At 40.3% G+C, this 12152-nt stretch overlaps 2 protein-coding genes across 5 annotated transcripts in view; one reads left to right on the forward strand and one right to left on the reverse strand.

The window, feature by feature from the left end:
• Positions 1-1641: 1641 nt before the first annotated feature.
• Positions 1642-5857, reverse strand: RPL35A (ribosomal protein L35a). Of its 2 annotated transcripts, XM_053903474.1 has the most exons (6): positions 5690-5857; positions 5284-5392; positions 5066-5110; positions 4712-4864; positions 3548-3692; positions 1642-1698 (listed from the first exon to the last, which is right to left on the reverse strand). In XM_053903474.1, the coding sequence occupies exons 3-6, from the start codon at positions 5074-5076 to the stop codon at positions 1675-1677; spliced, it is 333 nt and encodes a 110-aa protein (XP_053759449.1). In that variant the 5' UTR covers positions 5077-5110; positions 5284-5392; positions 5690-5857; the 3' UTR covers positions 1642-1674. The 2 variants fall into 2 exon arrangements, with proteins under 2 accessions (XP_053759449.1, XP_019304228.1); XM_019448683.2 differs by lacking the exon at positions 5284-5392.
• A 302-nt stretch (positions 5858-6159) lies between these two features.
• Positions 6160-12152, forward strand: part of IQCG (IQ motif containing G) — a 53714-nt gene continuing 47721 nt past the window's right edge. For 2 of the 3 annotated variants that reach the window (XM_019448678.2, XM_053903473.1), the window contains exons 1-2: positions 6161-6347; positions 11182-11250. In XM_019448678.2, the coding sequence (XP_019304223.2) occupies positions 11216-11250 (35 nt within the window). In that variant the 5' untranslated portion in view covers positions 6161-6347; positions 11182-11215. Of the gene's footprint in view, positions 6348-11181; positions 11251-12152 lie in introns of all 3 variants that reach the window. The other variant, XM_019448680.2, reaches the window with a different exon arrangement.

The following is a 12152-nucleotide window of genomic DNA, read 5'->3' on the forward strand; positions in this document are numbered from 1 at the left end:
TTTCCTCAAATGCCTCCTGCCTTCACAAAAAATCATGCCAATTTTTCCCAAAATACCTCCCCAAGCATTTCTTCCTCTACCCAACCATCCCAAGAGTAACAAGTACATGACACAACAAAGTCAGTAGTTTTAGATTATGTTGCTGTTTTTCAACAACTAAATCTCACTGGAGGTCTGAGATAGGTACTTCCTGCCATTGACCTGAGTTTCCAATGTCAATTTCCTTAGGATTCTAATAACCAAATTGTGACCATGAAATGCACTGCTTAGACTGTGAGGAAAACATGATTAACATTGGACCCAGACTGCATCTGACCCATCCACCTCTTGCCTTGAAGCCATACTTCCCATATAAGGCCAAATGATACTGGCAGTACAAACACAAGGCCATTTCTGTGAAATCTGGGATCTTCCTTCTCAACAGCAACTTTGGCTTGAGGATGGCCACCACTGGACTAATAAGCACAACTTTCTTAGAACTGCCATATGCTACAAGTGCCCAATCCTTTCCTGCATCATCTCCTTCAATGGTTTTTTCTGACCCCACCACCACCCATTTTTTGGCACACTAATTGTTTTTTGGCAGGTTTCTTAGGGAACCCAAATACAATTAAAAACTGTAAAAGGGACTGAGTTTGACCAACTCCAAGTTTCTTGTTGATATTTTCAGTGGAATGTCAAGACAATGGTTAATAAAAGGACTAGCTAGCTGCTACTCCAACAAATTTCTACAGCCACCATACTGCAAACTGATGCTTTGGTTCAAACTTTTATTTCAACAATTCAGAGATTTAAAATATCCTGCAGCCCCAGTTTAGTTTCCTTTTGTCTTATGCTCAAATATCTCAATCCTCCACTTTACTACATTGAAACATGGAACCAAGGAAAGCTACACCACCGAGGCAATAACCACCACCCCCCAAAAACCTTCCTAAGGCATGTGTTGCTATTTTGATATCGTTAACTTACACCTTACCAGTCAAGCGTTATACACTGGAATGTTTTATCTAGTCACAGATCCAAAGGATATCTCATCCCTGCCGTGCTGCCAAATACCATCAATATAAACTTCAGGTTCTCCCAACTACCATTAAGTCACAAGTTTCCCAACCAATCTATCTTGAACAACTAGATACATCATAAGGTAATTTAGAAGGCCGTCAAAAATAATTTTAAGTTTCTTTCATGGACTCTCAATCTAATGAGGAAGGCAGTTAGTTGTATGTAATAAATGCAGTACCAAAGTTGAAATAAACTGTTATGGGCAAGAGTTATAGGCCCATTTTAACGTGGAAGCCTGGAAAAGTGTCACGGTATTTATCTGTACTGGCTAATATTTGTGTCTGTCCTTCCTGGAACACCCTATGCTCCAGCACTTTACACCTTCAAGATACTCCTTCCCAATGCCTCTGATCAAAGCTTACTCTGCCCCCCTCCCTGACCATGTAAGGCCTTGTATGAAGATACTCATATCCTATCCTCATTAAAACCCTATTGTCTAAATCTCTGTAATTGCCATCACATAGAACTCCCTAGCTTCCTTGTACTCTGAAAATGCTGGATAACTGCCACCATTTAAATAGCAACCGAATTTAGGAAAAAGAAAATTTTAAGCTATTTAACAAAAATACAAGAGAACAATCTACACCTTTATTTATTTACTTTTCAGTTAGTTTAAATCCTTGAGGGGTACAGCATCTAGGAAAAAAAAAGAAAACACGGTGTCATTAGATGCATGTAATATATAAATTCATAAAAGTTATGAGTACAACAATATGGATAATCTCCCATTGTCCCATTACCCATCTCTAAAACAGATCCAATGACTTATATTCTAGTGGGAACAGAACTAAGTTTTTTTTTTTTTTTAAGAACTAAGTTTTTATAGTGATCTAGATGAACACTTTGTACTGGGAGCACTGAAAAGCCATTCAATTTTGCTTCTTTTTTTAAGTTTATTTATTTTGAGAAAGTGCAAGTGGGGGAGGGACAGAGAGAGAAAGAGAGGGAATGAAAATCCCAAGGAGGCTCTGTACTGTTAAATCTGATCCAATGCAGGGATCGATGTGGGGCTTGAACTCATGAACCACAAGATCATGACCAAAGCCAAAGTCAGACACTTAACAGACCAGCTGAATCACCCGGGTGCCCCCAATTTTGCTGCTTCTATTAAGATTAAAAAACTTCCTGAAGAGAAATCTCAAGGTTCAGCAGGGTTCAAAAGTAACTTTCTGACCCCAAGAATATTCCCACGTCTACTCAAAATGAACACTAAGGAAAAGAGGAACTACTTTAGAAAATCACAGCATCCAAGGGTGGCTGGATGGCTCAGTTGGTTAAGCGTCAAACTCTTAACCCCCATGTTGGGCTCTGCATGGATAGCATGGAGCCTGCTTGGGATTCTCTCTCCCCCACTCACATTCTCAAATAAAAAAAGGTCTCTCAAAATAAAAAAAGGGAGGGAGGGATGCCCAGGTGACTCAGTCATTAAGCATCTGACTCTTGATCTTGGCTCAGGTCATGATATCCCAGTTCATGAGTTTGAGCCTGTGGGGCTTCAGCGGGGAGTCTGCTTGGGATTCTGTCTTTCCCTCTCTCTGCCTCTCCCCTGCTTGTGCTGTCTCAAAATAAATAACTTATGAGAATTTCCAAAGGAAAGGAAAGGAAAGGAAAGGAAAGGAGAAAGGAAAGGAGAAAGGAAAGGAGAAAGGAAAGGAGAAAGGAAAGGAAAGGAAAGGAAAGGAAAGGAAAGGAAAGGAAAGGAAAGGAAAGGAAGAAAGAAAAAGAAAAGAAAAGAAAAGAAAGCAAGCAAGCCACAGCATCTGGACTCCAAGATTTGAACTGAAGGCCTGGGACCTAGAAACATAAGCATTGGTTTTCTTCTGTAAGTATTAACACCTATTTTATACAATTTTTTATGTTTATTTTTGAGAGAGAAAGAGACAGAGCAAAAGCAGGAGAGGGGCAGAGAGAGAGGGAGACAGGGAATCCAAAGTAGGCCCCAGGCTCTGCTCTGAGCTGTCAGTACAGAGCCCGACGGAGGGCTCAAACAGCGAGGTCATGACCTGAGCTAAAGTCAGACACTTAACTGAGCCACCCAGGCACCCCAGTAACACCTATTCTACCAAGACTGTCATATGAGCGTCTACTTTCTACTATAAAATAAGAATAGTAACACCTATTCTAACAAGACTGTCCTGATAAAGAGATGGGAATATTATGAATTATGCCAGGAAAAGGTAGTCTTCTAACAACTACTTGTATCCAATAAATCTTTGCTAGAAAATTGTTTATTTAAATACTATCCCCACCCCCTACAGCTTTGGCAAAAATCTGAAACCTAGATGTAATCCATTTGAACACTCTGCTTTCACTTTCCTTCTGATGCCAAGAAATCTGATGTTTCTTAATACATCTACACAGTAGCTACTGAGTTTGCAGCACAATCCACTGGTAACACTTTAAAATCACATTAGTCTTTAGAGGTCAGAGCCCAACCCTAAGCTTAGCTGGACTCGTGTGTCATATTGCTAATAATTGTACTTACCACACGGATTCTGTGGCCAATGGCTTTAGCAGGAAGGTTGCTTCGGAATTTGGCACGAACCATGCCACTGTTTCCATGAGCACGAGTTACTTTTCCCCAGATTACTCTAGTTTTATTTGGTTTGCCACCAGGAGTCACTGTGTTGCTAATTTTAAAAGGGGAGAAGAGACATGAGAAATGAGGCAACCAGTCAAATGTAATACAAATTCAAGATGACCTCTAGACCAGTGGCTCACAAAAGTAGTTAACCACTAAGTCACCTGAGAAACTAAAAAAGTCTGGGGCATCATTCATGCAACAAGTAATTGAGTACTTACTATATGCCAGACGCTTTTATAAAATCCCTTTCAAATAATGAAGTAATAACATGTAAAATATGTCAGCCTGTTAATAATTGCAATATTTACAAAAAAAAAAAAAAAAGCAAAAGGGGACTAGTGTGAATATATTTGTGTGTCTGAAGAGGGGGAAATTTCTTTGCTAATTTTAAACAGCCAGGAAAGGCCTTACTGAGAAAATAACACTGAACAAAAACTGTAAGAACAGCCTGTGTTAAAACCTGAGAAAGCTGTGTTCCCTGGTTTGTGGAAAAGCGAAGGAATGGAATGAAGCCTAGGTAGGTTAAGAGTAGAACTAGGGAGTCCTGAATGCCTCCTTCATGACCTTTGCTTTTACTAAATGACACAGAAAGTTGGAATCTGAGCAATGTACAGATGATCTGAATTATAATTTTAAAGGATCAATCTCGTTGCAGGAAGAAAGGGAGGGCAAAAATGAAAGCCATGTCCCCAGACTTCAATTGGTGTGAAACAAGTTTAAGAACCAATGCTCTAGACACATTATAAGCATGTACATAACATAAATTCAAGAAATCAACAAAAGTAATTAAGGTACACGGAAAACTGTTCTCTAACACCTTAAAAAGAGCCTAATATAAGAGGCTGGTTTAAAAATTAATTTTTCTAAATGTAGAAGATACCTAAATCCAATACTACCTGGACAATAACATCCTTCTTATAACCTCCAGTGAAGATACTTAAAGATCCAAAGTAGAAAAAACAGTACCAACTACTTTACCAACATTTTTTTATTACTCTTCTTTTAACAGGAAAACAAGACAAACCTTAACTAAAAACTTAAAAGGTATTAATACTATAAACTTACTTCTTTGCTTTGTACACATAAGCACATCTCTTGCCTAGATAGAATTCAGTTTCATCTCGAGCATAAACACCTTCAATTTTAAGAAGAGCTGTGTGCTCCCTCTGGTTCCGGAGACCCCGCTTATAGCCAGCAAAAATGGCTTTGGACCACAGCCTAATACAAAATAGAGAGTAATAAGTGATTAAAAGGTCTTACATTTCACTTCACCTGTAAGATCTGACTTGTAAGGAGCCCTACTTAAAATCTATTAGCAAACATCTAGTTTTTTTCCCATTAGTTTTAAGCTCACGTTTATGTTCATGCCTAATAGACAAAACACTACAAATACAAAGCAATTAAATTTAAAACTTGTACCTTCCAGACATATTTGTCGTTTCAGGAGTCCTGTTCCCAGCAGGCCTTAAACAAACAAAAAAAGTTTAAAATCTTGCAACGCACGTTTTCCAAAACCCAGTCCCCTCTCCTTTCTTAAACCAGTCAAATTCCTTTTTGCACAGCTTATCACGTGAAGAGTAGGGGGTAACGTAATGATGCCATGAACTCTACTAGAAGCACAGTCGGGCAAGACTTACCAGCCTGAGAATGCCTGATAACGGAGCAAACTCCAAAATAAGGACTAAAACGAAAATGCCAAGACTGTACAGTGAAAGAAATAGATCCTGGAAACTCCAAAAGGAAGCCCTAAAAAAATTCATGCCACGATCAGTAGGAAAAAAAATAATGAAGCTCGAGAAAGCAGAGAAACACACAGAAAATAAGATTAAAGCCTCGCATGGGAAAGAAAAGCTGAGGAAGAAAGGGAGACTGTAGACAACACCAGGTTTGGAGTGGGAACACAGAAAAAGAACGCATACTAAAGGAGCCACTGCCTCAAACGGAGGACCGCATATGGACAAAATGCATCTATTACTCCGTAAGGCCCAGGAAGCAACACAGATTACGGCAAGGAGCGTTCTCCGGGCGCCCGGGGACCAACACCATCAGCCCCGCATCTCCTCAATCCTGTCCTCTCTGTTGCTGGAATCCACAGAAATCACTGGCTGGCAGAGTCTCCGAGCGGCACCACTGCCTTGCCGAGGCATACCGTTGAGCTCACCCCCACTTTTTGCCCCCAAAGTTCGGCAGCAGAACTCCCTCACCTCCACGGGTCCCAAGATGGCGGAAAGAGAGAGGCGAGGTCCCACCGCGTGGCCTTATGGGATAAATACCTCTCCGCCCCGCCCTCAGTTAGGCATCTTCCGCGACCGCCAAAAAAAAAAAAAAAAAAAAAAAAAAAAAAAAAGGCTTCAGTTGCCTTCGGACTGAAACAAACCACATTCAGGAGCACTCTTACAGTTCCCTCCGTCTTTTCATCTTTGTAAGCTGCAACATTTATTATTTTGAAACAGAGTAAGGCAAGATGGTAGCCAGCTGGAGGAGGAGAAGAAAAGGTCCTCCAAAGCTGAGCGTTGCCAGAGAAACACTATAGCTTGGTTCCTTAGGTGGAAAAAGTGAAGCCGGTCTAGAGAATATCTCCCCTCCTCGGGTACCCCAGATTGTTATGCCAACATGGGGGTATCTTTCCCGCTTACCGCAGAGGAGTAGGGAAACAGCCTCTCGGATCCTAGCGTGGAAGAGAAAGGCCAGGAACACGAAGGCAGGAACTCTTCTGTGTTTTTCCCCCTTACTCCTTTCCTCCTACTCCTTTATCTCTTTGAAGAAATGACCTAGGTTTTTAACCCGCATCCTTCGTTTTGACTACAGAGTGAGTAGGACTGCCCTGAAAAGGCCTTATTGCATTTTAGGGAGAACTCATTCAGCTGCCAAACTCGTGGGGCGCGCAGCACCGTGCCCACACGAATTGGGTCTTCAGTAAATACCTGCAGACGAGAATGAGATAGATTAGTGGATATCACAGATTTACACTGCCTAATTATTGCACGTTTACTTGGATTTCCCTATGGATGCATTCGTTTATTCAGTAGTTTATTGAATGGCTACTTTTCACCAAGCTTTGTTCTTGCCTCGGAGGACACTGCAGTAAACAAAACTACAGAAGTCTCTGCCCCCATAGACCTTACATCCTAGTAGAGAGAGCAAGACAATAAGCAAGTAAAATATATGGACATTAGAAGGCAATGTGAGAAAAATTTTCTCTATGGAGAAAAAAATTAAGCAGGGAGGCCACTGTAAAGAAGGCTTTTACTCTGAGAAGAGAAACCATTGAGGGCTCTATAATGAGTGACTCAATTTGACTTACATTTATTTTAATTTTTTTTTAACGTTTATTTATGTTTGAGACAGAGAGAGACGGAGCATGAACAGGGGAGGGGCAGAGAGAGAGGGAGACACAGAATCTGAAATGGGCTGCAGGCTCTGAGCTGTCAGCACAGAGCCCGATGTGGGGCTCGAACTCGCGGACCGTGAGATCATGACCTGAGCGAAGTCGGCCGCTTAACCGACTGAGCCACCCAGGCGCCCCTGACTTACATTTTAACAGGGCCACTCTGTTGAGACTGAAGGGAGCAAGGGCACCAGCAGGGAGAACAACTAGGATTGTAATGATTCTGATATATTATGGCATGTAGACAGGGGTCATAAGTACTGGAATTCTGAATATGTTTTAAATGTAACAGACAGGATTTGCTGATGGGTAAGAAATGAGAGAGAACAGTAAAGGATGACTCCAAAGTTTTATAAAATAGGTATCTGTAAATCATGTTTAAAATCAGATTCTCTCTTAAATACATCAAGATACGGTGTAGGTACCTTATAATTCACTTCCTCCATCCAGTTTTCTCTGTCCCAGAAATCTACTAAAATCCCGCTATTAAGTACTAGAAATCTAAAGGAAAATAGTCCTGGGAGGAATAACACATTAAATGTGAGTTTCATTTCTTTGTTCATTCATTCACTCTGCAAATACTTATTAGGCTAATAGTGAGTGTCCTTGCCCTGGTTCCTGCTTTCAGGACACTTAACAGTCCAGTGGGGGGAAATGACAACATTACAAAATGTGAAGAGAGCTCTGCAGGAAAATAAGAGTGCAGTGAGCACTTAAACAAGAGAATCCTGATCCAGGCTGATGAGTCAGGGAAAGTGTCACGTGCAGAAGGCATTTTTCAAACTGCATGTGATGGCCAAGTAGTAGATTGTGATTATAATACTTTTTAGGCAGGGGTGCCTGGTTGGCTCAGTCAGTAAAACACTTGACTTTTAAAATGTTTACTTTGTTTTTGAGAGAGAGAGAGAGCGCGCACGCACACTTGCATGAGCGGGGGAGGAGCAGAGAGAGAGACACAGAATCCAAAACAGGCTCCAGGCTCTGAGCTGTCAGCACAGAACTTGATGCAGGGCTTGAACTCATGAACTTGTGAGATCATGACCTGAGCCAAAGTCAGACGCTTAACTGACTGAACCACCCAGGCATCCCTAGACATTGTAACTCTTTTTTGTTTTATTTTATTTTGTATTTTTTTTTAATTTACATCCAAATTAGTTAGCATATAGTGCAACAGTGATTTCAGGCGTAGATTCCTTAGTGCCCCGTACCTATTTAGCCCATCTCCCCTCCCATACCTCCTCCTGTAACCCTCTGTTTGTTCTTTGTATTTGTGAGTCTCTTCTGTTTTGTCCCCCTTCCTGTTTTTGTTATTTTTGTTTCCCTTCCCTTATGTTCATCTGTTTTGTATCTTAAAGTCCTCATATGAGTGAAGTCATATGACTTTTGTCTTTCTCTGACTAATTTCACTTAGCATAATACCCTCCAGTTCCACCCACGTAGTTGCAAATGGCAAGATTTCATTCTTTTTGATGGCTGAGTAATACTCCATGGTATATATATACCACATCTTCTTTATCCATTCATCCATCAATGGACATTTGGGCTCTTTCCATACTTTGGCTATTGTTGATAATGCTGCTATAAACACGGGGGTGCATGTGTCCCTTCTAAACAGCACACCTGTATCCCGTAGATAAATGCCTAGTAGTGCAATTACTGGGTGGTAGGGTAGTTCTATTTTTAGTTTTTTGAGGAACCTCCATACTGTTTTCCAGAGTGGCTGCACCAACTTGCATTCCCACCAACAATGAAAAAGAGATCCTCTTTTTCCACGTCCTTGCCCACATCTATTGTTGCCTGAGTTGTTAATGTTAGCCATTCTGACAGGTGTGAGGTGGTATCTCATTGTGGTTTTGATTTGTGTTTCCCTGATGATGAGTGATGTTGAGCATTTTTTCATGTGTCAGTTGGCCATCTGGATGTCTTCTTTGGAGAAGTGTCTCTTCATGTCTTTTGCCCATCTCAAGGTTGTGAGTTCAAGCCTCATCTTGGGTATATAGATTACTTAAAAATAAGTAAATAGATAAAATACTTTTTAGGCAAAATATGACAGAATCAAAAGTATCAGAATGTATAACACATGTTAAGGATTTGTTTTTATGAAATTGTTTTATGAAACTTGTTTCATATTTGCATACATATATATATTTTATATATTTATGTGTGTATATATGTAATATATTAAAAAATCTATGTACATAGGTCATAGCATCAGTCAGTATTGCCCTGGATGGAAACAGTGATAGGGTTCAGAATTTAATAAAAGGTATGCTTGCAAAAATGTTGGCAGAAGTGAAACTATAAGGGATGATGCAGTCCCCAGGGACATGGGGTAGAAATAGTTACCTAAGCCCCCAAGAGAGGGCAGGGAGATGATTACCTGACAGGTGCCATGGTCTCTGATAGAGAAACAGCCAGCCCATGGTGATCCATCAGGGAGGGAGCTAGGAAGATAAAAACACTTGATCTCACCTAAAAATTGTGTACTGCAGATTCAGGCATGGATTCCGTGAAGGAACAACACCTAAACCCAAGAGGGCAGCTATTGCAGCATCCAGTTCATCTCAAGAATTTCAGCGATTAGTCACAACATAAATGTTCTGGTTAGAAAAAAAAGGGGGCGGGTGGGCAGTGCCAAGTAAATACCTGAACAGGAACAGAGCAGGGCCAGATCATGCAGGCCTTATGGGCCAAGTTTAGCATTCTAGCTTTTATCCTAAGGCAATGGGAAACCGTGGAAGGGTTCTAAGGAGAAACATGATCAGATTTTCAATTTTAAAAAATTGACTTTAATTTTTTAGATTTTCAGTTTTTCATTTAAAAAATATTGCTTCCAGTTTGGGGGCTGTTGGAGTTGTTCAGGCAAGAAACAACAGCCATGTCCAGCATAGTGTTGGGGGATACAGAAAAAGAAGAAAGAATCCACAGGACTTTGTGATGGCTTGGATTGGGAAATGCTGGTGTCAAGATGAACGAGGAAGCAGGAATGACTCCTAGATTTCTAGCATTGAGGAATGAAAAGCCAGAACAGCATGAACACACTGACTACTGCATTAGCATAGTCCTATCTTACTTGCATGAAGCACATTTACCTATGGCCCAAACCTAAAAAAAGAAAAATGAAGAAGCAACAACAACACAAAAGAAGAGCCAAATCTCCTTAACACCATGATACTTTCTCCTAAGAATGCCCTTGTACCAGAAAATTTGGCTAGTTTGGAGTATCCTGTTTTCAGTTTACATAAAGATTCTATTTTATGTTTTCATTTTTGCATATGAGACTTCTGTTGTGTGAGACATACTTGTATCATCCTTGTAAAAAATCATATTGGAAACTTACCATTCACTATTCATTCAGCATAGAGCAAAATTCTCCATGGGATGTTCTTTCAACGTTTATTTATTTTTGGGACAGAGAGAGACAGAGCATGAACGGCAGAGGGACAGAGAGAGAGGGAGACACAGAATCGGAAAGAGGCTCCAGGCTCTGAGCCATCAGCCCAGAGCCTGACGCAGGGCTCGAACTCACGGACCGTGAGATCGTGACCTGGCTGAAGTCGGACGCTTAACCGACTGCGCCACCCAGGCGCCCCTCCATGGGATGTTCTTATTGTAAAGCTCATTTAAGCGGAAAGGATTTTGGCTTATGGAATGGTAACATCTTGATAGTAATAGTAAACTACTTTCAGGATTTTCAGGATTAATGCAGCTTTTCTAAATACAATCTCAAGTATTCTAAGTCCAGGTGCAATAAATTTTGTTGTCTGACAGATCGGAAATTAAATGATCTAATTAAACATTTCAGTAAGCAGAATAACATAAATCTATTATACAAACATTGCCAATTAAAATCAGAATATAATAAAATATGAAAACCATGTTGTATATTAATTTACCATAAGAACAAACTCAAAGATTTCATTTATCAGTAATTTCATTTGTCAATAATTAAACTGACTACTTAGTAGTCCTGCATCCCATGATGTCAGCGGTTTTTCCATTGCTAGGACTGCTCTGATAAGCAAAAAGAGGGGATATGTCACAGCTCTCATAATTCTTTAATTTTCTCTTAATGAAAGGATGGAAATAATTTAAATGTCATTCAACACTCCCTTAAACTAATCTCAATGTTTTCTTCCCATTTTAGGTGACTGCATTTCTTGTGAGATTGTAAATGTACCATGGAAGTTAAAAGTAGCTTAAGAAGAATGGAAAAGTATGTTCAAAATTCCAGTTTGTGTGTGTGTGTGTGTGTGTGTGTGTGTGTATGAATTATGCCTTATGCTAAATTTATCTATTGCTGTGTAACAAATTACCCCAGAGCTTAGTAACTTAAAATATAAACTTTTATTATTTCACATAGTTTCTGTGGGTCAGGAATTTGAGAGCAGCTTAGCTGAATGGTGCTGGCTTGGGTCTGTTTTAAGGTTGAAATTGCCCAGGGCTGTAGTCATCTGAAAATTTCACTGGGGCTGCAAGATCCACTCCCACACAGCTGGGGAGTTGATGCTGGCTGTTGGTAAGAGGCCTTAGTTCCTCACCCTCACAAACTTCTCCAAAGGGCTGCTCAAGTGTCCTCATGACAAGGCAGCTGGGTTCTCACAGAGTGAAAGATATGAGACAGTAAGGGAGAAGCTTCAGTGTCTTTTATCACCTAACCTTGGAACCCACAATATCCTCCTGGTTACATAGCTTAGTTAGTCCTATTAATATGAGGGACAAAGGGCATGAATACGAGAAGGTAAGACTCATATGGACCCACTTTGGAGACTGGTTACTACAATTTGGTTTTGGTTTTGTTTTTAATGTTATTTTTTTAATGTTTTGTTTTTTTTTTTTTTTAAGTAAGCTGTGTACCAATCTGGGGCGCAAACTCACACCCCAAGATCAAGAGTCACATGCTCCACAGACTGAGCCGGACAGGTGCTCCTGCCACATTCCGTTTTTCATTAATCATGAGACACTTTTGGTTAGCATCTAAAGATATTGCTAGAAAAAAAAGTTAATTTGGATTCAAATTAGTTGGTTAAGCACAGTCAAATAGTATGGGTTACACAGAGTTATTAACCAGTAAGTGGCGTGCCTTTGGTGGGTCAGAATGTCACAGAGAGATATTTA

Source organism: Panthera pardus, unplaced genomic scaffold (assembly GCF_024362965.1).
Source record: "Panthera pardus isolate Hobbes unplaced genomic scaffold, ASM2436296v1 HiC_scaffold_16, whole genome shotgun sequence".
Classification (NCBI taxonomy): Eukaryota; Metazoa; Chordata; class Mammalia; order Carnivora; family Felidae; genus Panthera; species Panthera pardus.

Excerpts from the sequence above, each read along its gene's own strand:
- RPL35A (XM_019448683.2), bottom strand. Across the intron at positions 3,693-4,711 it reads TATGTGTACAAAGCAAAGAA|CAACACAGTGACTCCTGGTG; the intron begins GTAAGTTTATAG and ends TTTTAAAATTAG. Across the intron at positions 1,699-3,547 it reads TTGGCCACAGAATCCGTGTG|ATGCTGTACCCCTCAAGGAT; the intron begins GTAAGTACAATT and ends TTTTTTTCCTAG.